This window comes from Argopecten irradians, chromosome 15, assembly GCF_041381155.1.
Source record: "Argopecten irradians isolate NY chromosome 15, Ai_NY, whole genome shotgun sequence".
Classification (NCBI taxonomy): domain Eukaryota; kingdom Metazoa; phylum Mollusca; class Bivalvia; order Pectinida; family Pectinidae; genus Argopecten; species Argopecten irradians.
The window spans coordinates 18,961,207-18,986,513 of NC_091148.1; the positions used below are offsets into that span (position 1 = coordinate 18,961,207).

The 25,307-nt window shown below is 34.7% G+C and overlaps 1 protein-coding gene across 4 annotated transcripts in view; it reads right to left on the minus strand.

Annotated features, from left to right (window-relative positions):
- The window catches only part of LOC138309095 (uncharacterized), a 206,746-nt gene that overhangs the window by 105,765 nt on the left and 75,674 nt on the right, over nt 1-25,307 (minus strand). For 3 of the 4 annotated variants that reach the window (XM_069250234.1, XM_069250232.1, XM_069250233.1), the window contains 21 exons: nt 24,793-24,944; nt 23,626-23,693; nt 22,629-22,786; nt 21,155-21,321; nt 18,976-19,043; nt 17,917-18,080; nt 16,751-16,902; nt 16,352-16,419; nt 15,609-15,766; nt 15,108-15,274; nt 14,700-14,767; nt 14,417-14,580; nt 13,534-13,691; nt 13,013-13,080; nt 12,465-12,622; nt 11,162-11,328; nt 10,174-10,238; nt 9,346-9,509; nt 8,936-9,087; nt 7,888-7,955; nt 5,586-5,743 (listed from right to left, as the gene is read on the minus strand). In XM_069250234.1, coding sequence (XP_069106335.1) covers nt 5,586-5,743; nt 7,888-7,955; nt 8,936-9,087; nt 9,346-9,509; nt 10,174-10,238; nt 11,162-11,328; nt 12,465-12,622; nt 13,013-13,080; nt 13,534-13,691; nt 14,417-14,580; nt 14,700-14,767; nt 15,108-15,274; nt 15,609-15,766; nt 16,352-16,419; nt 16,751-16,902; nt 17,917-18,080; nt 18,976-19,043; nt 21,155-21,321; nt 22,629-22,786; nt 23,626-23,693; nt 24,793-24,944 — 2,712 coding nt within the window. The remainder of the gene's footprint in view (nt 1-5,585; nt 5,744-7,887; nt 7,956-8,935; nt 9,088-9,345; nt 9,510-10,173; nt 10,239-11,161; nt 11,329-12,464; nt 12,623-13,012; nt 13,081-13,533; nt 13,692-14,416; nt 14,581-14,699; nt 14,768-15,107; nt 15,275-15,608; nt 15,767-16,351; nt 16,420-16,750; nt 16,903-17,916; nt 18,081-18,975; nt 19,044-21,154; nt 21,322-22,628; nt 22,787-23,625; nt 23,694-24,792; nt 24,945-25,307) is intronic. The other variant, XM_069250235.1, reaches the window with a different exon arrangement.

A 25,307-nucleotide genomic window follows, 5' to 3' on the forward strand; every position in this document is an offset into this window, starting at 1 on the left:
AGTAATATCAAAAAAATATTTATAATGATTTCTTAATAGTTTTGGTACAGTAGTTGATGAAAGTCGATACTTGTAAACATGCCTTCGTTTTAAACTGGTCGCCACCATTGACGTTATGTTTATTGCCGAACGGAAGTCGGAAAGTTCATGACCCGTTCTCGGAAGAGTTCGGACAGACGTTAGTAGTTACAGTAGTCACATGACGTTCTCGGCAACGAGAAAAACCCCAAAAGTCGGAAATAATGTCATGTTTTAGTACGGAACCATTATAACATCGGTTTAGTCATGTAATTTTAAACGTGAATTAATCAACGTAGAACTCAAGTCGGATCGTAAAGTTGAAGAACTCTGTTCGTCACACCGTACATCTCCTTAATGCAGGCGGCTTGAATCGGACACCGGGTCACAACACCGCTAAATATCCTGCCACGTTATATCTTGTGTATATGTGTGTAACCATATATGTGCAAACGCCTAAAATTGAACTTATTTGTACTGTGAAGTTAATGACATCAGATAAATAAAACGATTTATAGTTTCATATCGGGAAACCCCAGATATATGCTTCATCAGACGGAACTCATTGGCCGGAATTCCCGCCGCTTCAAGTGGCTGTTTCAAATGCCCGTCTGAGGCAAACGATATACATGTAATTCAATTTTAACCTTATAAATGTCATAAACACTAAATTGGATGAATATTGAGCTATTGAAATAATGATTAAGACTGTAAATATATGGATTAAAGTATCTTTATGGTGGTTCTATCGAAGGACAAAGATGAGAAGGGTATCGATATTTGGAATGGACTGCTTTCTGGTGGTTCTATCGAAGGATAAAAATGAGTAGGGTATCGATATTTGGAGTGGACAGCTCTCTGGTGGTTCTATCGAAGGATAAAGTTGAGTATAGTATCGATATTTGGAATGGACCGCTTTCTAGTGGTTATATCGAAGGATGAAGTTGAGTATGGTATCGATATTTGGAATGGACAGCTTTCTGGTGGTTCTATTGAAGGATAAAGGTGAGTAGGGTATCGATATTTGGAATGGACCGCTTTCTGGTGGTTCTATTGAAGGATAAAGCTTATTAGGGTATCAATATTTAGAATGGACAGCTTTCTGGTGGTTCTATCGAAGGATAAAGGTGAGTATGGTATCGATATTTGGAATGGAAAGCTTTCTGGTGGTTCTATTGAAGGATAAAGGTGAGTAGGGTATCAATATTTGGAATGGACCGCTTTCTGGTGGTTCTATTGAAGGATAAAGATGAGAAGGGTATTGATATTTGGAATGGACCGCTTTCTGGTGGTTCTATTGTAGGATATAGATGAGAAGGGTATCGATATTTGGAATGGACCGCTTTCTGGTGGTTCTGTTGAAGGATTAAGATGAGTAGGGCATCGATATTTGGAATGGGCCGCTTTCTGGTGGTTCTATTGAAGGATAAAGGTGAGTAGGGTATCAATATTTGGAATGGACCGCTTTCTGGTGGTTCTGTTGAAGGATTAAGATGAGTAGGGCATCGATATTTGGAATGGGCCGCTTTCTGGTGGTTCTATTGAAGGATAAAGATGAGTAGGGTATCACTATTTAGAATGGACCGCTTTCTGGTGGTTTTATCGAAAAATAAAGATTAGTAGGGTATCGTTATTTGGAATGGACCGCTTTCTGGTGGTTTTATCGAAGGATAAAGATTAGTAGGGTATTGATATTTGGAATGGACCGCTTTCTGGTGGTTCTATCGAAGGATAAAGATGAGTAGGGTATCGATATTTGGAATGGACCAATTTCTGGTGGTTCTACTGAAGAATAAAAATGAGTAGGGTATCAATATTTGGAATGGACCGCTTTCTGGTGGTTCTGTTGAAGGATAAAGATGAGTAGGGTATCGATATTTGGAATGGACCGCTTTCTGGTTTTTCTATTGAAGGATAAAGATGAGTAGGGTATCGATATTTGGAATGGACCGCTTTCTGGTGTTTCTATTGAAGGATAAAGATGAGTAGGGTATCGATATTTGGAATGGACCGCTTTCTGGTGGTTCTATCGAAGGACAAAGATGAGAAGGGTATCGATATTTGGAATGGACCGCTTTCTGGTGGTTTTATCGAAGGATAAAGATTAGTAGGGTATCGATATTTGGAATGGACCACTTTCTGGTGGTTTTATTGAAGAATAAAAATGAGTAGGGTATCGATATTTGAAATGGACCACTTTCTGGTGGTTCTATTGAAGAATAAAAATGAGTAGGGTATCGATATTTGGAATGGACAGCTTTCTGGTGGTTCTATGGAAGGATAAAGGTGAGTAGGGTATCGATATTTGGAATGGACCGCTTTCTGGTGGTTCTATTGAAAGATAAAGTTGAGTATGGTATCGATAGTTGGAATGGACTGCGTTCTGGTGGTTCTATCGAAGGATAAAGATGAGTAGGGTATTGATATTTGGAATGGATAAAGATTAGTAGGGTATTGATATTTGGAATGGACCGTTTCCTGGTGGTGATATCGAAAATAAAGATTAGTAGGGTATTGATATTTGGAATGGACCGTTTTCTGGTGGTGATATCGAAGGATAAACATTAGGGTATCGATATTTAAAATGGACAGCTTTCTGGTGGTTCTATCGAAGGATAAAGATTAGTAGGGTATCAATATTTGGAATGGATAAAGATGAGTTGGGTATTGATATTTCGAATGGACCGTTATCTGGTGGTTCTGTCGAAGGATAAAGATTAGTAGGGTATCAATATTTGGAATGGATAAAGATTAGTAGGGTATCGATTTTTGGAATGGACCGCTTTCTGGTGGTTCTATTGAAGGACAAAGATGAGAAGGGTATCGATATTTGGAATGGACCAATTTTTGGTAGTTCTATTGAAGAATAAAAATGAGTAGAGTATCGATATTTGGAATGGACCGCTCTCTGGTGGTTCTGTTGAAGGATAAAGATGAGTATGGTATCGATATTTGGAATTGACCGCTTTCTGGTGTTTCTATTGAAGGATAAAGATGAGTAGGGTATCGATATTTGGAATGGACCGCTTTCTGGTGGTTCTATCGAAGGACAAAGATGAGAAGGGTATCGATATTTGGAATGGACCGCTTTCTGGTGGTTTTATCGAAGGATAAAGATTAGTAGGGTATCGATATTTGGAATGGACCGTTTTCTGGTGGTTCTATCGAAGGATAAAGATGAGTAGGGTATCGATATTTGGAATGAACCACTTTCTGGTGGTTCTATTGAAGAATAAAAATGAGAAGGGTATCGATATTTGGAATGGACCGCTTTCTGGTGGTTCTATCGAAGGATAAAGATGAGTAGGGTATCGATATTTGGAATGGACCGCTTTCTGGTGGTTCTATTGAAGTATAAAGGTGAGTAGGGTATCGATATTTGGAATGGACCGCTTTCTGGAGGTTCTATTGAAGAATAAAAATGAGTAGGGTATCGATATTTGGAATGGACCATTTTCTGGTGGTTTTATTGAAGAATAAAAATGAGTAGGGTATCGATATTTGAAATGGACCACTTTCTGGTGGTTCTATTGAAGAATAAAAATGAGTAGGGTATCGATATTTGGAATGGACAGCTTTCTGATGGTTCCATGGAAGGATAAAGGTGAGTAGGGTATCGATATTTGGAATGGACCGCTTTCTGGTGGTTCTATTGAAGGATAAAGTTGCGTATGGTATCGATAGTTGGAATGGACTGCTTTCTGCTGGTTCTATCGAATGATAAAGATGAGTAGGGTATTGATATTTGGAATGGATAAAGATTAGTAGGGTATTGATATTTTGAATGGACCGTTTTCTGGTGGTGATATCGAAGGATAAAGATTAGTAGGGTATTGATATTTGGAATGGACCGTTTTCTGGTGGTGATATCGAAGGATAAACATTAGGGTATCGATATTTGGAACGGACAGCTTTCTTGTGGTTCTATCAAAGGATAAAGATTAGTAGGGTATTAATATTTGGAATGGATAAAGATGAGTAGGGTATCGATATTTGGAATGGACCGTTTTCTGGTGTTGATATCGATGGATAAACATTAGGGTATCGATATTTGGAATGGACCGCTTTCTGGTGGTTCTATCGAAGGATAAAGATTAGCAGGGTATCAATATTTGGAATGGATAAAGATTAGTAGGGTATTGATATTTAGAATGGACCGTTATCTGATGGTTCTATCGAAGGATAAAGATAAGTTGGGTATCGATATTTGGAATGGACCGTTTTCTGGTGTTGATATCGAAGGATAAACATTAGGGTATCGATATTTGGAATGGACCGCTTTCTGGTGGTTCTATCGAAGGATAAAGATTAGTAGGGTATCAATATTTGGAATGGATAAAGATTAGTAGGGTATTGATATTTGGAATGGACCGTTTTCTGGTGGTGATATCGAAGGATAAAGATTAGTAGGGAATTGTTATTTGGAATGGACCATTTTCTGGTCGTGATATCGAAAGGTAAACATTAGGGTATCGATATTTGGAATGGACAGCTTTCTGGTGGTTCTATCGAAGGATAAATTATAGTTGGGTATCAATATTTAGAATGGATAAAGATTAGTAGGGTATTGATATTTGGAATGGACCGTTATCTGGTGGTTCTATCGAAGGATAAAGATGAGTAGGGTATCAATATTTGGAATGGATAAAGATTAGTAGGGTATCGATATTTGGAATGGACCGCTATCTGGTGGTTCTATTGAAGGATAAAGATGAGTATGGTATCGATATTTGGAATGGACCGTTTTCTGGTGGTGATATCGAAGGATAAAGATAAGTAGGTTATCGATATTTTGAATGGAACGCTCGCTTCGATAGAACCATCAGAACTACCCGTGTGCTCCTTATACAGTAGAGCATGGCTGTAATGGACTTCTCGGAACCAGCGAAATCACCTACCAGATACATTGACAAATCCACAGTAAATGTACATTTAAATGCCCTAGGGAATACATTGAACAATCCATTGGAAACGTTAATGACTTACCAGATAATGGCCTATCGGATAATTTAACAAATCTAAAGAAAATGTAAATGTCCTAGAGAATACATTGACAAATCTATAGAAAATGTTAGTGACCTATTGGATACATGGCCTATCGGATAATTTGACAAATCTATAGTAAATGTAAATGTCCTAGGAAATATATTGACAAATCCATAGTAAACGTTAATGACTTACCAGATAATGGCCTATCGGATAATTTAACAAATCTAAAGAAAATGTAAATGTCCTAGAGAATACATTGACAAATCCATAGAAAATGTTAGTGACCTATTGGATACATGGCCTATCGGATAATTTGACAAATCTATAGTAAATGTAAATGTCCTAGGAAATATATTGACAAATCCATAGTAAACGTTAATGACTTACCAGATAATGGCCTATCGGATAATTTAACAAATTTAAAGAAAATGTAAATGTCCTAGAGAATACATTAACAAATCTATAGGTAATTGTATGGCCTAGAGAATACATTGACAATCCATTGAAAATGTTAAAGACCTACCAGATAATGACCTATCGGATACATAAACAAATCCATAGAAAAGCCAATGACTTACCAGATACATGAACAAATCCATGAGAAATATTCAAGGCGATCATCAGCCTTATGAATTCCGTCTTAAGGATATCGGGTGTTAAAGGGACTACACCCTTACCCATGTCAACAAAGTTACTGGTGAGGTAGAGGTAAGAGGTTACACCTACACTGCCATTCCTACAATAAACATAAACTGGTCAGTCGGCATTTGTAATTCACATATATATATATATCTAGTTAATGAATAAACATAAACTGGTGAGTCAACATTAATTTTGTAATTAATATTCATATATCTAGTTAATTAATAAACACAAACTGGTTAGTCGACATTTGTAATTAATATTCATATTTCTAGTTAATGAATAAACACAAACTGGTAAGTAGACATTTGTAATTAATATTCATATTTCTAGTTAATTAATAAACACAAACTGGTAAGTCGACATTTGCTATTACCATTCGTATCTCTACTTAATTAATAAACACAAACTGGTTAGTCGACATTTGTAATTAATATTCATATTTCTAGTTAATTAATAAACATAAACTGGTAAGTCGACATTTGTTATTACCATTCGTATCTCTATTTAATGAATAAACACAAACTGGTTAGTCGACATTTGTAATTAATATTCATATCTCTACTTTATACATGTAGATATAGAGAAACGTATTAATCGACATTTTTCATGATAATGTATATCTCTGCTTTAAAACACATAGAATCATAAATTCATTCTTACACGATACAAAAAAATATGTTCAAAATATATAATCCTATGATAGTCAACTCTGACAAAATATATACATGAAATATGTACAATATTTGTAATCCTAAGGTAGGTATGGAATTTTATTTTTCAGTGTAAGAATCACTGGAAGACCATAAAGTAATACATTTTTTTTCAAAAATTGCCCTGATTTTCTGAATGGGCTTATTATTGATAGAAATTGACTTAATAATCAGAATGAGTCTAATTCTGATTAAGGATGTATTCCTCTGAGGTTTCAGTCCCGTAGAAGTCTCGTTTCGAAATTATCAAAGTAGTTATGAGATTTTCAAATAGAATCTATCAATATCTGTAGCAAGTGGCCAGTTGCAAATTTTGTCAAAAAATGACATTTAGTAGATCTTTTTATACGGGGAAATTGTGTCTTTTTTCGCTTTGAGTAGAGCCACAGTTTTACCATTTTTTACTAAAAAAAATTTTAATTAAATCATCACGGCGCCAGTATTTTTAGCTATTTCGAGCTATTTTTGCTGTAGATCTTTACTGTGTTCCTGGTAATTAAAATATTGAGCATTAATGTGTGAAATGATACACTTTTATCACTTAGTTTTCACATTTAATGGTAATTTAGGGACTTTCATTTTTTACTCTAAAATACTGAAAAATAACAAATATTCATTTGGGGCAAAAAAGTAAGCACACGGACCCTCCATGTTTCTGCCTGATTTAGAAAGAACAACCCTTTCCCTGTTGATATGCAAAATATCAACAAAAGTTTAATATGAGAACTTTTTCTAAAAAGGGTTAATTTTGGCAAAAATGGTGCTTTTTGTAGCTCAAAATTAAGGGAAAGGGGTAGCAAATGTTGTTACTCTGAGAAAAGATATTAATCTTATTAATCAAAACTGGTATATTTTTAAAAAAGATTACTGGAAAATAAATTATACAAACATTCATACATATCAAACACCTCATTAGGAAGTTATGGCTTTAATCTCTTGTTTATATGGTCAAAACGTCACAATTCCGATAAAATCTAATATTTTGTTAACTAGGCATCTTTGAGTGACAATAGCTCAAAAACAAGCACACGGACATATGATTTTTCTTCCATTTTCTTTTATTGTATGAACTCTTGTTTCAAAAAATCTTATATGAGAAAAAATGTTTAATACAAGAAAATTTTGACTTCTCAGAGGAGTACATCCTTAAGATGCTTTTTCCGTGACCTTGGTCTAATATTATTGCGCCGTCAATTTTTCAGTGGCCATATTTTTTGATGACCTCAGTCTAAAATTATGGCGAAGGTCTAATTTTCAATGACCAGGTCTAATGTTGGTGATCTCGCGATATATGTTTTATGTATTAAAGAAAACAAACTATAGATTGGTTCTTTGCTTATCATTTTCCCTCACAATTAAACATAAGTTTTCAGAAAAATAAACCATATTTGTGTCAAATTCAAAATGAAAACATTGTATAAGTTCGGATAAGAAGGTGCTGTAATATCAAAGATATGTCTCTATGAGATATCAATCATGTTAAAATGGTTATAAATTAAACAAAATATGATAAAAAAACTCTTACCACAAACCCACAACTTTGTATGAATGAACGATCGGGCCAACGATGGACATATTCAAAATCATATACCCCTGAAAATAAATTTAAACTTAGAATAAAAACATTGTGATCCATAAAAACACACATGAAGTCAAACCTGCCTTAGCGACCGACCTTGAATAACGGCCACTTAATCATGGCTTCAAATAGTCAATGTAACCAAATTATACCTTTGAAAAAAGAGCACATGACTATTGACTATAAAGAATATGAGTTAATGCCCTTTGGGTGGTCTTTAAAATATAAGTCTTTTCATTTGTGGATATGAAGGATAGGGATATTCTACCCGAAAGTCATAAAATGTTGTAAAACTTCAGGCTCACCGAAGGTTTTATAACATTTTGTGATCCTTTTCCATCATATCCTATTATGATGAAGTATTTCTTTTCTCATACCTCGACGTTTTATTGCAATTTTACTACTACGATTTTCCGCCATTTTGAAATGAATTTAAAAAATGTGCCTGCAAGTCAATTCTCCATACGCGATAATTGCGCGAAAAAATTGTTGAAATTGTTCCGAGAAAATAGTAATGTTTGTGATGCTGTGACGTCACGAGGCTTAATTGCACGGGTAGCCATGCAATATATCTTCATGCGACACGAGTGTATTGCCCTAGATGAGCCGGTGTATATTGAAAGGTATAAGAGAAATAAGTTTAATTTCACAATCAGTGGCCATAATTCAGTACGCAAGTAAAAATTGAACTTAGATTAAGCTGTGATTTGAAAATTTAAATTCCTATATACATTTCTTATAATTAGTCATTGGAATTGACCGCACATTGTTTCAACAGTCACTTATCTTAAACAGCCAATACTTGTCGGCCTATTGAATGTAAATTGAAATATTTAAAATTTTGAACCATGAACAAATCCATGTTCGTCTTGAAAAAACGGCAGATGAGCTACAACCATGGATTCAAGACTACCTTTTGTGCAATAGAATACATGTTTTAACGAATTTGATATATAAAGATATTCGGATATAAAGGTATCAATCCAATACTCACTGTCTTTTCGATTTCAGAAGACATAAATTGGAACTCAGGACTATTGATGTTGTCATACCCAGATTCGAATATCAAGTCCGACAATGTATACGTGACTTCATACTGAACAAGGGGTGTAGGGGTGCTCGTCGGTGTAGGCGGGTAATGTATCCCTGTAAAAGAAAAATGTCAATCTTTACTAGAGTTGTCGTTATTACCACTACTAATTCTGTAAACTCCTCGGAGAAAGATACCATGCAACTTTTTTAGGAGGCATCAAGATAAGTTTTTTCACATACTGCAAACAAACTTGTTTTGTATGTCTTCTGATAGTAATTTGTGGTTATGCTCTGACATAAAATGTAAAAAGCACATCTCTTATATTTAAATTTAAAAGTTTAAAGATTTGACACTGAATATACCACACTTACATTTGACGGTAAGATTTGAATAGGAGACATTGCCCCCGATCATCAGACCGTGGAAAACTCTGGACACCAAGTCTTCTGTTATATCGTAGCGAGTCGCATTCATAACAACTGTATTATCTTTAAACACTACGAATGTAGCCACCCCCAAACTCCCGTTCGCATTCCTGAAACACAACATATAGACAATTATCACCACTAGTATAGTTGTCATTAGAATTTAAATTACAACGTGTACATATTATATTATACGTAAGCTTAATTAATGATAGAATATGCCACGTAAGCTTAATTAATGATAGAACATGCCACGAAAGCTTAATTAATGATAGAACATGCCAGTTGTCTTTTTTAACATTTTTATCATTTGAAAGTTAAAACTAATCGTCCACGTGTATACGCTTTTGTTGTTTATCGTACACAATTTCAATTTAAATTTAGGCACTAATGAGAGTTGTTGTCCCTGTAAAATAATTTTTAAGATGCTCCATCGACAAATGGTATGGTTTCCCTATCAAATACAGGAGCAGACAAATTAGTATTTTTCTTCGGTAACATACGTTACTTACTTTACAGCATTACAGCAATTTAAAATATTGAGCTTCTTACTTTACCTCAAGATTAAAATAATAAAAATAATCAAATGAGTCCCAAAAAAATCTATGGTGCTATTGCCTATATGGAATTGCTCATGCACCAAAAGCAAAATAAAATATTTCGTTTGTATTTTTATTGTAATTAGAGACATATATAAATGTTAAACGTCAGTTATTGTGGAATTTTGAAACTAATGTCGAATTAAAAAAATATTTTTAAAACAAATAATGTTACCAGAGATGATAGACTGAACTCCACAAAAAGACATCTCGGAAAACATATTGCAAACTGCCTATCGTCTGTAAAGAAATATAAAACATAGTAAACGAATAGACAAACTTACAGAGTATAATTAATGCAATAAATGTCCCCTGCCGATCTTTAAGAAACTATTGTATACTGTGGTTCATATAATACCTTGATACAATGCTGATATCCGTTACAGTGACCTTGAACTTGATTCTGATACCCGTTTCAGTTACCTTGAACTTGGTAGTGTTATTAGTTACATTTAACTTGACCTTGGTCCTGTTATTTGTAACAGTTACCTTGACCTTGGCCCTGATATCCGTCACAGTGACAGTGACTTTGGTCATGTCATTTGATACAGTGACCTTGACCCGATAATCCAAAATACCTTAATACCCAAAGGATTCTGGCTATTTATATGGCGTTTGGAGAAATGTGACTCATTAGTCGACCGACTAACAGATGTACATACAAATATATTGTTTGTTAATGGTATGTTATGTATTTAACGACATTACATACACTATAGTTTAGCCTCTCTGAATCGCACTGATGATTTTAACTAATATTTTAATAATTAAAGATGATCCACCGCTGACAAATGGTATTTTTTCACTATTAAAAACAGGAGTAGACGATTTAGTTTTTTCTTCAGTTACAAAAGTTACTTATTTTACACCATTACCACCATTCAAAAGTTTGAGCTTCTAATTTTACTTCAAGTTCAAAATATAAAAAATAATTAATTCATCCCGAAAAAATTCCGTGCCACTATATCCTATATAGAATGAAGTACTGATTGCGCATGCACCAAAGGCAAAATAAATTATTTGATATCATTTTTGTGTTAATTAAACATATATATACACGATTAAACACCAATTACTGTTCAAATAATGAACATCATTTATGCTCTGTTGGCGGTGGAGCATCTTTAAACGTTATGGAGAAACTTGAAGAGAATATTCAATACCAGGTAGTCGATGGTGGACGTCATGTTTGTATATGCACTGCTGTTCTTATCCATGTATTCCTGTCTGAATTGTTCATCCATCAGAGTGTAGTTCACACCAATTACGTAAACAATGTCTGGCGGCGACGGAGTCACTGATGGAGAAGGCGTGTGTGGAAACCCAATCTCTGCAAACAAAAAAGGAAGGTGAAGTTACTCTAACCATATAATAGTCTTAGAGTGGCATGGCTGTAGCTGTCGGAACATGTGTGGAAACCCAATCTCTGCAAACAGAAAAGGAAGGTGAAGTTACTCTAACCATGTAATAAGCTTAGAGTGGTATGGCTGTAGCTGTCGGAACATGTGTGGAAACCCAATCTCTGCAAACAGAAAAGGAAGGTGAAGTTACTCTATCCATATAATAAGCTTAGAGTGGTATGGCTGTAGCTGTCGGAACATGTGTGGAAACCCAATCTCTGCAAACAGAAAAGGAAGGTGAAGTTACTCTAACCATATAATAAGCTTAGTGTGGTATGGCTGTAGCTGTCGGAACATGTGTGGAAACCCAATCTCTGCAAACAAAAAAGGAAGGTGAAGTTACTCTATCCATATATTAAGCTTAGAGTGGTATGGCTGTAGCTGTCGGAACATGTGATGAATGGAGCCTATCTATGCAAACAAAAAAGGAAAAAATAAATGAACGTCTTATACTTCTAATAAATCTGTTAGAAGGAGCGAAGTTAAGCCATGTGCATAGTTTGCTATAGTACATATATTAAACATCTTATAGATACATTGACAGAGACTGAAAATGATTTTATAACCATAGATACATTGCAATCGTGTTCGTTATAAACATGTGTTAATGTAAACAGACGTTATTGTACATTGAATCGCTTTAAGTTAGCGCCCGCTAGCTAATTACGTCGGCAAGTATAAATAAATAAACAGACGTGGAAACAAAGCAACTACTACAACGTCATTCCGTCTTAGATCCCTTGCGGGTAAGTATCGATTGTTACGTCATTATGTTGTGGGCGCAATTCACGTCGTTTTCTCCGAAACGTATTGCGTTACGCTCGCAAACACATGACATCACAATCAATACCAACCCGCAAAGGCAGATAACTCTGTTATATGCAAATACAGAATAGTTTACAACAAGGGTAAAAGACGTTCAAACATTTGTTAGTATTGCAATTGCGGCCTACTTCTTCAATATAAGCAAACTGAACACAGAAAATTAAAACTATGCGAAGACCCCATAGAACAGGATTAACATATTTGTTCATAGGAAGAAAATCCATTGCAGAAAAATCCCTACCTTTTATGCTGACGTTTGTAAAAGATATGTTTCCCATTGTCATGACCTTCACATATTCCTGTTGTATGTACCCTGGTGTTACCATTATAGGCACACCATTGCTCATTACTTTGTTATCATTCAGTATCAAGTGGGATGTCACTACCACGCTCCCGGGCCTAGGTAAAATACGAAAACAAATCATATTATATTTTTCATGTTATCTTTTCATTTATTTTCCAAAATTGCATTTTGCTGTGTCATCATAAACTCATCCATGCGTGACACAGAGTATGGTGAATGATCAGCATACAATATAAACAAAATAGTGTTTGGCTTATTAAGATACATTTTTTGAATATTGACTAAAAACTCATAACGAAATTATAAGTTATAGTTAATAAATTTAAATGATATATTGCCAATACAAACGGAAATCGAACAAATACCCATTTATGTGGAAGTCAATATTTCATCACATTGACAACGAATACTTTCTACCCTCCTAACCGCCTTTCACCAACATTGTGTATAAAGTGAATTCTGTAACAGAAAAAATGATCTCGTACCGTAGATCTGTCACTTGAGTCCACTCAAAGATAGCACCTAATGGAGACATCATCATCAACTGTGAAGTCTGAAATATATAATACAACGTGATAAGCCTGCATATAATTTCTTGTCAAAGCTGTTTTTGTAACGCATAAAGTAAAAGGTAGAAATTTCACATTCCGAAAGAGGAACTTCAAACTTATAACGATAATTCTCAACACATCTACATCAATCACAATATAATGACATTTTTAAGGTACATGCAAGTGATGTTAAAAATAAAAATTATACAAAATCAAATGCTCTAAACTAAATATTGGACACTGCGGAATATACTTTAAAACAGATCAATCGAAATCTTAGTCAGATTAATTAGGGACAAAGTCCACTTAAATATGGATGTCGCAATTTTTAATTGTCCTGGCTTTTGAAGTGACATTTGACCAATCAAACCAAAAAGCGTGGTTTACGGAGTTATAAACGGATGTTTTGAATTGTTACTGTATGGACTCGAATATTATAAAACATAAGCCATTACCGCCAATTCAATGTCCGCTGCCATCTGATTGAATTCCGGACTGTACTTGTCAAGGTATTCAACTAAGAACGTTGTATTTAACAGTGTATATTCCACTTCATACACAAACTGCTGTGCTGGTTTGGTCGGTTCTGGAGATGGTCTTGGTTGATGTATCCCTACAAAACACAATTTTAGAAAAAGTGTATGGGAATTATTGAAATTGTCAGCCTCGCAGTCTCCAGATTGTCGTCACTGGAATATGATCTGGTCAGGTTCGTTTTTAAACTTTCAAACAGTAGATGGCGCGCAGAACGGTGAACAAAAATGGCTGCTCCTGTCAGATAACTTTCTAGTGAATTTCATTCCAGTAACATAATCCTGATATATTTGACGGAGTGCTCTATCAGTCAATGAAAGGTTTTACCGATAGTTCAGTAAACCTTGTTTTAAATAGACAAAGCTTAGATAGTAATAATCAGCTGGTCTAGTCTATTAAAAGACATGTTTTAATTAAGCAGATTCGGTTTTATTGTTATTCAAATCGAACCAACACTAACGAAAAAATATCAGTATGCCGGCTTCTGTACATATGACCTGACTAACGACGTGCATGGATATGTATAATCTCAAAATCGAACAAATCATCATGCGTTGATGTATAAGCTGATCAATGAAAAATGATAATGATGATAATTGTTTTCGCCAGTATTTATGTAAGAACGCAAGCTTAAAGCTTCATAAATCAAGTCAAATATCAAAATGGTTATATTTATTCTATAATTCCAACACATGAAACTATTGATCAAAGATCATGTTGATATTTAAATACGCTCTATGGGTGTCTTCCTTCCATCTATAATACTCAGGCGATAATGAATAATCATGATTATATTTCACTTACAGTTGACAATAAGGTCTGAATACGATACGTTGCCCCCAGTCATCAGACCGTGAAATTCTATGTACACCAAGGCTTCTGTTATTTCTTTGTGGGTATTGTCTATAACAACAGTGTTGTCCTTAAACAATACCACTGTAGCTACGCCCAGACTGCCGCTCGCATTCCTGAAACACAACGTATAAATAGTTCAAACCGTCGCAACGCCAAGGTTTTGAGAGTAACGGCGGGTAAATCGGGAAATTAGTGAATATTTTGTCCTGTATTGTATGATGATTAACATTACCATAAATGATAGGCTGTACTCCAGAAGAAGACATCTCCGAAAACAGATTTGTACAAACTGTCTATGGTCTGTAACGAAAAGTTGAATAATTAATATAAACAGTATTATTGCTAAACATGTTTGTTTAATATGACGGTACAAATAAAAGTTAATATACTGACCGTATCTAGATGTACATATCGTAGCGATAGGCATGTATTTCAGCAAATATTTGCGCAAAACATAATGCGCGAAAATATTATTATGCTGACTGTAGTTTCTGTATAACGTTAGTACCATAATTGCTGTGAATGTCCAGTTCGATCACTGCAATGTCAGGTTCAAACCAATGCTACACTAAATAGGTACGCTTACAGTAGTGTTTAATGTTAAAGACCTTGCAGGAGAATGGAGGAATAGATACAATACCAGAAAGTCAATGGCGGACGTCATGTTTTTATACGCGCTGCTATTCTTGTCCAAGTATTCTGGTCTGAATGGTTCATCATGCAAGGTGTAGTTCACTCCCATCATATAGTAATCGTGGGGCGGCCTGGTCGTAGCTGTAGGAGCAGGAGTTGAAGGGAGATCTATCTCTGAAAAACATAAGCAAATGATTACAAATATATATTGTCAAATATAGAGATGTTTGATTTGTTAATACTTACGTCCTACTTATACCCAGGTAAATTTAAAAACGAACCAGGTTTTTGGTGGAGGAAAGCTTGAGTACTCCTGAGAAACACCATTAATAGTGGTTTCCTCGTGGGGTTCGATTTTACGATCCTGAGGTGGAGCAGCCGTTGTAAATTGTTGAGACATCTAAACGACTCGGTCCCAAAACATAAAGAAATAATTAATATTTTAAATCAATTCTACGGAGATATTATTGTAAACAAAAAACTTTAAACATGATTTCGAGTGTTTTACCTTTGACCGTTACATTTCTAAAAGAAATGTTCCCCAACGTCATTAGTCGCTCGTATTCCTTTTGTATGAAGAATGTTGTCACCGGAAGTGACGTTCCATTGAACATGAATTCGTTGTCACTTAGAATCAAGTATGATATCACTTTCACACTTCCGGGCCTAGATACAAGTATAGAAAAAAACAATTCTTCAGTATTTTCTTGAATCTATTACGATGATACGTGTTTAAAATCACCCATACCCAATACATGGTGTAGGAATGCGAACAAGAATCCCACGAGGTCTTTTTGGGAACGATATAAACTATTTTTGACACTTGCCATACGTAAGAAATAAACCCACACACGTTTAAAACTATATACAGAAAAGGAAGCAAAACATTTTTTAAAAGATATGTAATGATAAAATGAAAAATATATACGCATATAATTGAATATTTCTTACTACAGGACATTTAAAAATAACAAATGATATGAAATATTGCGTGCTTATCCTGAATATTGGATGTTAAATGTTCTTTAATTACTAACTTACATACATAAAGCCTTGCATTGGCGAATATGTACAGTAATACACGGTTCTAATGATTCATTATAAGCATAGTTCATTATACACATATTGACATATATATAAAATACGTTGTAGCTATTAATTCGGTATAAACGTGTTCGATGTAAACGTGTGGTACTGTACTGCAGTGCACATGCATACATATATTACAGAACAGCAGAAATGAAATCTCACCACAGTTCTGTCACTTGAGTTGAGACGAAAATCGAACCCAGGGGAGAAAACTGCATCAACGATTCAGTCTGTAATGTACACAAATGGAAAATGTTGAAACAGAAATACAGTAGTTGATTTCCTCTTCATCATTCTATCGTGCTTCCATGAATACTATATTATCTACGGTTTATTTTTTTTAATATATTAATTGTTTGTGTCCATTTTACACGAGATTCAACACTAAGAATTTAATCTTAAAATGTTGGGAACGTCTTCAGATAAGAAATAATCTGCATTTAAGTCACTACTTCTGGACGAACAACGATGAACGGCAAGAAAAAATGTGTATGTATAAAATGTTTATTTTCATTAAGGATCTAAGTTCATGCCGTAAGAGGTTAGATTATTATACTTTACCGCCATTTTAATATCCGCTGCTATCTGTTGGAATTCATGACTGTCCTTGTCCCAGTATTCATCTGTGAATGTGGTATTTAACAAGGTATATTCCACTTCATACGCAAACTGGCGCGCTGGTCTGGTCGGTTCCGGAGTTGGTGTTGGTATCCCTACAATTAAACCCCTACAATTAAACAAATTTTAGTATTTAAGATTTATGTGTAAGTCACGTTAACAGTAGAATCAATTTAATTTGCTTACTGTCAAATCAATCAAAAGGCCAACTATTAAGTGTTGAATCTTTCCTTGGTTTTGGTAGAACCATTGTTCCTTTGTTTGGGTAGTACCAATGTTCCTTTCTTTTGGTAGTACCAATTTTCCTAAGTTTGGTCAGTACCAATGTTCCTTTGTTTGGGTAGTACCAATGTTCCTTACCATTGGTATAACCAATGTTCCTAAGTTAGGTCAGTACCAATGTTCCTTTGTTTGGGTAGTACCAATGTTCCTTTGTTTGGGTAGTACCAATGTACCTTTGTTTGGGCAGTACCATTGTTCCTTTGTTTGGGTAGTACCAATGTACCTTTGTTTGGGCAGTACCATTGTACCTTTGTTTGGGCAGTACCATTGAACCTTTGTTTGGGTAGTACCAATGTTCCTATGTTTTGGTAGTACCAATGTTCTTTTTAATTTGATTTCACGTCATACATTTATTGGAATCATGAGGCGGCCATCAGGACCACTAGTGGCAAATTGTTTGAAGTATGTCAAAACATTACCTGTAAATGGATCTTAAGAACCTTACATATTTCTTAAAATCAGACAATTTGTTAGTAAACAATAACAAAAGAACAACATCAATTTGTTAGTAAACAAATTTAAAAAAACCCACAGTAACCAAAAAAAATAAAAACACGAAAACATACAAAAAATGATAATAAATTTCAGTTGATATTGAATGGGAATAATTCAGGTACCATGTGATAAAATATAACGTTGATGCGGGACTATTGTTAAAAATAATAACTATCGTAACTGATGATGTTAACCAGGTATTTGGCCATTATAACCCAATGGATACATTTGAATATATCATATCCTTTGTCTATGTCATTTTTTCCTTAGGTTGAAATAACTTTATATCGACCCAAGCAAAACACAATATTTGTGTAACATAATATACATACAATGGACAATGAGATTTGAATAGGAGATATTGTCTTGATGCATCTGATCCTGGAATGCACTGGAGACAAAGCCCTCTGTTATATCGTAGGTAGTCTTATCGATAACAACTGTGTAATCTTTAAATACCAACACAGAGGCTGCGCCAATATTTCCGCTGACATTCCTGAAACAAAACAATGACAATTACTGTCTCCATCTACTAGTATTTGGTCTTTGTAAATTACAGTTTCCTCCCTTGTGAGCAGGTAACAATTGTGACGTCATTGTTTTTGAGAGCGAAACTCACGTTGTTTTCATTGATGAGTATTACCTAACTTCCGCAAATATATGACGTCACAATTAATATTTACCCGCAAGGGCAGATAACCGCAATATGCAAAGACGGAATAAATAGCATCATAACTTTACCTTGCATTTCAATGTAAACTCATAGCAGGAGTTCGGTATCTTTTCTACCTTAAATGAATAATTATATTTTCGTTATGAAAAAAAACAGTTAAATGCAAGTTTACGATTATCTTCTTCCTGTATCTAATTTAATAATGACCCTATGGTGAGCCAATCAGCGTGTCGCCTATGAAATCTTCGGCGTAGTTGAATCTTTCGGAATTATAAACAGCTTCTAGTACGTCCCAAAAGGTTTCTAGGCCAGGGGTCATGCTGAGGTTACCCCAGACAGGGAGTTGTTAGATCTTATATTAGATCATATCATTGAGCAAGTCTAATGTTAATTAGATTGTATAATTTACGAGATGTGCAGAAATACACAATTAAATTATAGTTACATGCATATTTCATACCTAGAAATGTTTCAAACCCATTATTCATAAATCAACCAAAAATAATTGATATTTTTTCAGTGTTCCTCATTTCCCTTGTATTGAATTGTTTAGCCCTTATAAGATTAATGATTCTTTAAAATTACAAGGTATAAATTAATAAATTATATATTATTCATTATGCCGCTAATCTAAAAGCCTTTTTCCTCCTTTTTCATTTTGTTATAACATTTGTTTTGTTGAGATATAGGGCAAAAACAAGACACCACTCCACTTTACCGTATATCATAGACTCTACTCCATAGGAGAACATCTCCAAAAAGAGACTCGTGAAAGGTTCGCTTCGTCTGAAATGCAATTTAAATTCATCAATTGAATTAACGTTTTTAAATTTAGTTAACGGGACTAATTCACGTTCCACGTGATACCTGATAACGTTTGTGCGGGACTATTGTTTCTGTTTGTGATTGAATGACGTCAAACGATGATATCCCGCAATAACGTCAATTCACAAACGTTATCCTTTATCATGTGGTATGTAAATTAGTCCAATTTTCATTTTGATTTTTGCATAATACATTTACAAATAACAAAATAATACTTTTTTTCCACTATTTACAAGCACAAAAATATACTAAAGAAACTTTGACTAGAATTCGTATTTCTTGTATTTACCGTTAGTTACTTTAAAAGTTTGATAATTGTTATTACATATCTTAAGTCGTGATAGATAACTATATAGTCTAACATAACCTTATCTCCTTAGAACAGTACGTACGTCATGTAGTGAAGTCACAATAAAGAGAACTAAATCTCGTTGTAAAGTCACAACAAAGAGAACTAAATCTCGTTGTAAAGTCACAATAAAGAGAACTAAATCTCGTTGTAAAGTCACAATAAAGAGAACTAAATCTCGTTGTAAAGTCACAACAAAGAGAACTAAATCTCGTTGTAAAGTCACAATAAAGAGAACTAAATCTCGTTGTAAAGTCACAACAAAGAGAGCTAAATCTCGTTGTAAAGTCACAACAAAGAGAACTAAATCTCGTTGTAAAGTCACGACTAAGAGAGCTAAATCTCGTTGTAAAGTCACAACAAAGAGAACTAAATCTCGTTGTAAAGTCACAACAAAGAGAACTAAATCTCGTTGTAAAGTCACAACAAAGAGAACTAAATCTCGTTGTAAAGTCACAATAAAGAGAACTAAATCTCCTTGTAAAGTCACTACAAAGAGAACTAAATCTCGTTGTAAAGTCACTACAAAGAGAACAAAATCTCCTTGTAAAGTCACAATAAACAGAACAAAATCTCCTTGTAAATCACAACAAAGAGAAACTAAATATCGTTGTAAAATCACAACAAGAGAGCTAAATCTCGTGTAGAGAAAACCAAATCTCGTTGTAAAGTCACAACAAAGAGAACTAAATCTCGTTGTAAAGTCACAATAAAGAGAACTAAATCTCGTTGTAAAGTCACAATAAAGAGAACCAAATCTCGTTGTAAAATCACAATAAAGAGAACTAAATCTCGTTGTAAAGTCACAACAAAGAGAACTAAATCTCGTTGTAAAGTCACAACAAAGAGAGCTAAATCTCGTTGTAAAGTCACAACAAAGAGAACCAAATCTCGTTGTTAAAGTCACAACAAAGAGAACTAAATCTCGTTGTAAAGTCACAATAAACAGAACTAAATCTCGTTGTAAAGTCACTACAAAGAGAACTAAATCTCGTTGTAAAGTCACTACAAAGAGAACAAAATCTCCTTGTAAAGTCACAATAAACAGAACAAAATCTCCTTGTAAAGTCACAACAAAGAGAACTAAGTATCGTTGTAAAATCACAACAAAGAGAACAAAATCTCCTTATAAAGTCACGACTAAGAGAACTAAATCTCGTTGTAAAGTCACAACAAAGAGAGCTAAATCTCGTTGTAAAGTCACTACAAAGAGAACTAAATCTCGTTGTAAAGTCACAATAAAGAGAACTAAATCTCCTTGTAAAGTCACAATAAAGAAAACTAAATCTCGTTGTAAAGTCACAATAAAGAGAACTAAATCTCGTTGTAAAGTCACAATAAAGAAAACTAAATCTCGTTGTAAAGTCACAACAAAGAGAATTAAATCTCCTTGTAAACTCACGACAAAGAGAAAAAAATCTCCTTGTAAAGTCACAATAAACAGAACAAAATCTCCTTGTAAAGTCACAACAAAGAGAACTAAATATCGTTGTAAAATCACAACAAAGAGAACAAAATCTCCTTATAAAGTCACGACTAAGAGAACTAAATTTCGTTGTAAATCAAAGTCACAACAAAAAGAACTAAATCTCGATGTAAAGTCAAAACAAAGAGAACAAAGTCTCGTTGCAAAGTCACAACAAAGAGAACAAAAGCTCGTTGTAAAATCACAACAAAGAGAACAAAAAATAAAAATGTAAAATAAAACGAGACGATGCATTACCAAGAAGTCGATAGTGGAAGTCATGTTTTTATATTCACTGCTGTTTTTGTCGTTGAACTCTGGTCTGAATGGTTCACCCAATAATGTGAAATTAACACCAAACATGTGTAAAACCTCTGGCACGCTTGGGGTTGTTGGTGGTGAGGGTGACGAAGGTAACTCAACCTCTGGAATCAAAAGGCAAAAAGAGCATTCTAATTAAAATACAGATCCTTCTAACCACTCCGTTCAATAGAGGATATGACAACATCACATAAGAGGTCATTGTCGGATGACCATTTACCACGTGTACTTCAGATCAAATCCATTTTTTACACATTACTACGTCAATTGATAACGCTCCTCAAAGGTCCTCAATATTTCGTAACACCCGAGAAAAAAATATGACGATTTGGAATAGCTGAGATGAGTTTTACAATGTATTATTATGATTATAAAACGTTCTTAACACGATAATTTTTTTCCGAATCAAAGTTACCTGGATTGGGAAATGATAATTGTGAGTGTCGTCATATCATTATGCAACCTAGCCCGATCTGAAAATACCGGATTCCATCGACACACTGTTGGGTGTAACTCAAAATAATAATAAATTGATTGTCTTGCTAAGACATATAAACAATTTAATCTTTTAAGAAGCGTTTTTTGAAATAATATAATCCCTTGATGGACATTAGTCTAGTTCGTGTTTAAACATTACGTGCTTGAACGTTTTAGGGAACGCGCCGCGCAGCAGAAAAAAACGAAGTTCAAAAATGTGCAGGAGGACCCTTTTTTCTTTCAAATGTGCATTTTTAGAACATTTCACTCCGCGAAAATGTGGGGGGGAGAGGGGGGGCAAAAAGACGCTTGTATCAAATATAGTGATAATAAGGATCTGTATTATAATCAGATTGTAAAATTATATGCGATAGAAAGTTATAACAAAATGTGGACGGAATCTTTTTTCTCCCTTTTGTGTGTTTTTTTACGGATATTACTTAAGATGAGAGGGGGGGGGGGGGTTACTGCGCTATACAAATTATTTCGTTCCGCAAGCTTAACACCGAAACATCCAGGCGATACACGAGTAATTGGAGTAACAATGTACGACTCGTATATTCGAAAAAACTGTGGTTTTTTGTTGTTGTTTTTAAACTCATCGAAGTAAGTGTTCAGAAAATCATTACGTCCAATGATTAGAATTATTCCTGTCACTGTATATATTAGTAAAACAAAGGTATACAATATGGCAATAGTATAGTCCATACGTTATTGTTGTTATGAAGTTATCTCCGTCGCGAAAAAAACCCAAACAAACATGAAAAAGGAAAACACCTATGGTTTATAATATGGCTTTAGCATGGTCCATGAGGTATTTTGATATAAAGTTATCTTCGTCACAAAAGAACAAAAAACACAAAGAAAGAAAGAAAGTAACAAACAAAAGAAACAAAAAACATAAAACAATAACCAATTTCTACAAAAGTCTCACCTTTTACAACGAAGTCTCCAACGGTTATGTTAAACAGATTCATTACACGCATGTATTCCGCCTGAATGAGGTATGGCGTGACATCTACAGACATGTTATTGTAGTCGATTTTGTCATCGTCAAGTGTCAAATATGAAAACACCACCAGGCTTCCGTTCCTAGTTAAATGTAAATGAAAACATGTTATGTCATCAAAGTTTTCTTAAATTCGTGATCATGTTTCAATTATCCATTTTGTTGTGATATGTGAATAACGTCTAACCTCTTACTGTTTATAATAAAGGATCTCACATGAGAGATTATGTAATATAAAATTTATTAAAATTGTTCTATAATTCGAGAGGAAACCTGTTATTAGGACATTATACTAATCAAACCAAACCAAATCACATTGATATGCCACGAGCCTTTAGAAAATTGGTCTAATGAGGTCAAATATTTTAAAATAGATGTAGCGACGAGCGTAAGATTCTATTTATCATAAATGCATAGTATTACCGGACGTGTATATATATATATTCCACTTTGTATATTACAGAGTTAGCTCCCTTGCGGATGGGTATCAATTGTTACGCCATTATTTTGTTGGCGCAATTCACGTAGTTTTCTCCGAAAAGTATGACGTTACGCTCGCAAACACATGACGTCACAATCAATACCTACCCGCAAGGGCAGATAACTCTGCAATATGCAAATACGGAATATTCATAATAACTGGACTCCAACGTGTCGATCATCGATGATTCACTATAAATAATGTATAAGTTCAATATAGATAATGTATAAGTCATTCCGTCTTTGCATATTACAGAGTTAGCTCCCTTGCCGGTAGGTATCCATTGTGACGTCATTATTTTGTGAGCGCAATTCACATCGTTTTCTCAAAAAAGTATGACGTTGCGCTCGTAAACACATGACGTCACAATCAATACCTACCCGTAAGGGCACATAACTCTGTAATATGCAAATACAGAATAGTATACCATCGAAACCTTACCCGAATTTGAACACTTCACTTGACACAAAGATTGGTTTCAGTATGGAGGAATCCATCATGTACGAAGTCTGTAAAAAAAAACGTAGTGATAATCAACTACTGCGGGGTGTAACCATGCAGGGTGACGGCGGGAAACATCAGACGACCCGCATTATTGATATAAGCATTTGGTTTATCTATTAAAATTTCAATATCATGATAATGAGTGTACTATTAACGGTAGGCTATAATAACTTTTGAGACTCCACAAAATTGTCAAACCCCTTTTACAATGTACATTTTAAACAATGAAAACCGTTTCGGTTAAAAGCTCATTTCACACTTAACATTTTTAAACAATAAGAACCATTTCAGTTAAGGTAAGTAATATAAGATGTATTTACAAACATGAATAACACAACAACAAATATGAATGAAAAGGGCGAATTTATATGTTTTCTTAAACATAATCAATACGCATAAAAACGAAAATGCATGCTACATTTGAAAACAAGAAGCCCAGAGGGCCTGTATCGCTCACCTGGTTTGTAATGTCAAGTACTGTTATATATACAGGTTCATTGTTTCTTTTCTGAAGGAATTTGAATATTTACCTCTAATTCCCTTATTGAGCCCACCCCTCCTGCCTCCGGGGGTTCAGAGCCAAAATTTATACAAGTTCTGTTCCCCTTCCCCCAAGGATGTTAGTGGCCAAATTTGGTTACAATCCATGCAGAACTCTATGACTAGTAGCGATTTAAAGGAAATGTTGACGGACGGACGGACGGACGACGGACGCCGCGTCATGACATAAGGTCACCGGCCTTTCGGGCCAGGTGAGCTGAAAAGGGGCAATGTATGGTTAACAAAAAGCACGAGAAATACATGCAATGTCTTCCATACAAAATACGTTTAACAACAGAGAAAGCCGAGCTCATATTTTATATTATCGACGGATCTTTAAAGTTATTGATCAATACTAGTCCGTCTTTGCATATTACAGAATGCGGGTAGGTATACATTGTAACGTCATTATTTTATTACGTCATTATTCTCACGTCATTTTCTCTTAAACGTACGACGTTATGCGTCACAATCAATACCTATCCGCAAGCGCAGACACCTCTGTAATATGCAAATGCAGAATGGGGGATACTAGACACGCTACAATTCCTTGCAGTCCGTTACCTGCATGTTTATTCCGTCTGCCATTTGTCGAAATCCTTGACTGTCTGGATCATCGTAATCTGCTTGAAACGTTTCATTGAACAAGGTATACGACACTTCATACACAAAGTGTACAGTAGGTTTTGTAGGGGGCACAATTGGCTTCTCTATCCCTGAAAGATAAGGTACAGATTTATAATATTTGTGTTATATATATACATGTACGTCGTGTATCTGTGGTTTAAAGGGGTTTATGTTACATGTTACATAACATAAATAAGAATTCCAAGGAAGTGGATATGTCGCCTGCACAGCATCGCAATCTACAGTTGAAATATTATTAATAATTAGGTGAAGTTATCAAGTCCCGTAACTCTTGCAAATATTGATTGATTTTGAGAAAATTCGAACCCATCTAGGATCTCATTGATATTAAGCAATATACCTAATTTGGTTGAAGTCGGACAATAAATACTAAAAGTGTCGATTGGAAACCATAATTCGACGATTTTAAAGTCCCTTAACTCTTGCAAATA